This window comes from Poromitra crassiceps, assembly GCF_964638095.1.
Source record: "Poromitra crassiceps genome assembly, contig: HAP1_SCAFFOLD_1185, whole genome shotgun sequence".
NCBI lineage: Eukaryota > Metazoa > Chordata > Actinopteri > Beryciformes > Melamphaidae > Poromitra > Poromitra crassiceps.
In genome coordinates this window covers 17,604-20,918 of record NW_028151225.1, presented here as the reverse complement: position 1 = coordinate 20,918, position 3,315 = coordinate 17,604, and the positions used below count along the sequence as shown (strand labels likewise).

General features: G+C 43.9%; 1 protein-coding gene across 1 annotated transcript; it reads right to left on the bottom strand.

The window, feature by feature from the left end:
* Positions 1-313: 313 nt before the first annotated feature.
* LOC310771768 (E3 ubiquitin-protein ligase TRIM21-like) lies at positions 314-3,315 on the bottom strand. Its single transcript, XM_083664292.1, has 2 exons — positions 3,289-3,315; positions 314-2,754 (listed from the first exon to the last, which is right to left on the bottom strand). The coding sequence occupies exon 2, from the start codon at positions 2,750-2,752 to the stop codon at positions 1,118-1,120; it is 1,635 nt and encodes a 544-aa protein (XP_083520418.1). The 5' UTR covers positions 2,753-2,754; positions 3,289-3,315; the 3' UTR covers positions 314-1,117.

The window sequence follows — 3,315 nt, the reverse complement described above, 5'->3', positions numbered from 1 at the left end:
GCCGCCATCGAACATGTGGGTCCAGAAAAACATAATGAAAAAGCCCTTCTAGCCAGAGCCCCTGACCACAGCGTCAGCTGGTCTCAACAAACAGGCCAGAAACCCCACACTGACATGGAACCCCCACCCCCACCATACCTTACATTGTACTAGCTGTAGCTGGACTGCATACATTACATTAATGCATTGTAATAAACCTTTGGATATAAGGGCAGTCAAATGCTCCCACCACCTGGGTAGAAATGGTACTGCAATGTACTGAGGCTGTAATGATCCCACACATGAAACCAGGATTAAACACAAAAATCCACTTTATTACATTAAAACAAACTCATAGGACTTGGGCAACCAGGTGAGGAGGTGAACAGGAGGGCAGATATGGCCAATGGGCCTGACTAGCCTCCTCTGAGAGCTAAATAACATCACTCAGCATAATATGACATTGACTCGTTTAACTTCTGCAACACAGCACAGTAATGAGCAGCAATAAAAGTCATTCTCATTCTCACATAAAGCACAACACACGTGTTCCTTAGAGATTAGACAGCGCCCCCCTGTGCCTCTCACCTGGAACTACATTCAATACAGGATGGTGTTTTTAGTCACTGAACCAGCCTGGTATGTTTGTGCACCTGGCAGCCGTACATTCCCTGAGTCGCTCAACTTCACTTCCCGGATGGTTACGGGCTGTGCACCCCAGCATGTATTAACGTCGCTGGTCGCTTGACAAAATAACTAGTTGTTGTCCTGCAGTTACAATTTACAATTAACAATTTATTAGAAGGATAACCCCCTTGGAATGAATCATCTCATTTTCGAGGGGGTCCTTAGGACAAATATACAGAAAGAAAACAGGTATTACATAAAACAAGCAATATACAAATACACTCACAAATACACATAAGAAGCTCTCCCAGGCTATAGCCACTCCCCAACCCCCTTACATCTTATCGCATATCTCCCTGAAACTTGGGGTACTGTGAAAATGCGTTGCGCCATAATTTCCGACAATGGCTGATATAGGCCTACATTAACAAGTATTTAAGTATATATACACATTAGTACTGAATACGTACATTCATTATTTTAAATGACTGAATGAAATCAAATTATTTGTCTAATCTCTGTGATTGACAGGAGAGATGATCAGAGGGGCAGAGTTTTTACCACCATCATTAGAACAGGGACTTAAGATTGGGTAGAGTTTCTCAGTGAAGGTGCAGCCACTAGTGGAGTAGATAAGAACTGCAGCATCTACGTCATAAAAGGAGACCAGACCCTCCTCATAATTCACAAACACTCCCAGCTTCTGAAGTTTGGTTTTCAGAGAGAGAACAGGACCACCAGCAATTCTGTACTCATTTTCATTCCTTAAAGATCTAGTCCAGATGCCATGCGCGGGTGACGCTGTGATTGTTCCCTTCCTGTTGATCGATGCTCTGGCCACTCCTACATCCCACTCAGTCTTCCCTTTAACCTGAACCTCGTAGTAAAACTTTCCTGAAGAAAAGCTCTGCTTTCCTAAGACGCACGGACAAGGAGAAAATCTCTCTGGGTTGTCTGGGAGATTCTTCTCTACATCACCATATTTTACTTGTTTCCCATCATCAGACAGGATGAGAGAGGCTTGTGCTGTATCAGGATCCAGAGTCACATCCACTTCATACTGCTGGACCCTCTTCAGCTCAATATCAGCAAGCAGCTTCTCCTTCTCTTTACTGAGTGTCTCCTCCAGCTTCTCCACAGCTCTCCTCACAGTCCCCTCATATGATGAGTGGACATTGACCTCTGTCCAGTCCTTGGTTTGTGGGAGAGTGTTCAGTGATGGGAAGCTTTGGAGGAGATGGAGGTGGTCTTCAGTGCGTGAGAGCTTCTCTACCTCAGTGTGTCTCTTCATCAGCTCAGAGATGTCCTGTTCCAGCTCATTGATGAAGCCTTCAGCCTGTTTCTCTGTTGTTTTCTGCTTCTCTTCAATCGTCTCAATGAGCTCAGCCTGGCCTCTCTCCACAGACTGCTTCAGAGCAGTGAAGACCCGCACACCGTCTGCTATCTCTCTGTCTGCATCTCCCTTGCTGAGCTCTACTGACTGTTTGATCTCCTGAATCTTCAGTCGTCTCTCCTGGATCATCTGCTGAATTTCACCCTCCGTCTTCCCCAGCTCAGCCATCTTTCCTTCATATTCTTCTTTCAGAGGAACAAAGTGATGTGACTTGTGATCTGACTCAGTGCAGAGCAAACACACACACATCTGGTCCGTCTTGCAGAACAGCTGGAGCGGTCCATCATGATCTTTACACATCCTGTCTTCCAGGTTCTCCACAGGATCCATCAGCTTGTGTGTTTTTAGGCTTTTGATTCTCTGATGAGGCTCCAGGTGAGTCTCACAGTAGGAGATCAGACACACCAGGCAGGACTTCAGGGCCTTCAGTTTGGTCCCAGTGCAGATGTCACAGGGAACTTCTCCTGGTTTGGCACATGGTTGGTCTGGGCAGCTGCTGGCTTTCATCTGAGCTGACTTTCTGAACTGAGCAGCCATCTCAGATATGAAGGTATTGACCCGCAACTCAGGTCTTGTGTTGAAAACCTCTTTACACAAGGGACACTGGCACTGACCACTAATATCCCAGTGCTGTGTGATGCAGTTCTTGCAGAAGTTGTGTCCACATGGTGTGGTGACTGGATCAGTGAACACATCCAGACAGATGGAGCACAGAAACTGCTCTTCAGATAGGAGATTGCTGGCTGCAGACATTCCTAGACACCAAAATATGAAATGTTAACATTGTAATACATACTTATTGAAAGATATATCGTAACAATTATTCAAGTTGTATTATTGGAACAATAGCAAACATTTATGTAACCGGTATAAGTAGAAAAAAAACAAGTCTAAGAAAGGACTCCACTAGTGTTTCAACTGAAAAGAAGTGCCAGATCATTTGAAAAGTGAAAGTGTGAAATAACAGCAATGTGAAATTACATAGCCTGATTATTGAATGAAAATACATTAAAATTATTAAAGTTGGTTTAAAAGGAGACACTGTTGGATTGTCAATAATTTAGCTTTTTACAAGTTGAACACCTGTCCTACCACTACTTAACTCTGAAAATATAGGCCCAAATAACAGCCACCACGGGACATCCCACCTACAGGAGTAGTCTTCATTTTAATTCATTGAAATCTTGTCAGTAGGCTACAAAATGAAAAGGTGAACATCCTAGCAGCTCAGCCTATATAGTTCATTGTTGTATTCTTGCTCTCAAACACAGTAAATGTGCTGTACTCACCTTTAGTTCTATGTTCTACGAGGAGAA

What these genes read in the sequence shown, in the direction of transcription:
- LOC310771768 (XM_083664292.1), bottom strand. Translation starts at nt 2,752, where the DNA reads ATGTCTGCAGCCAGCAATCTCCTATCTGAAGAGCAGTTTCTGTGCTCC.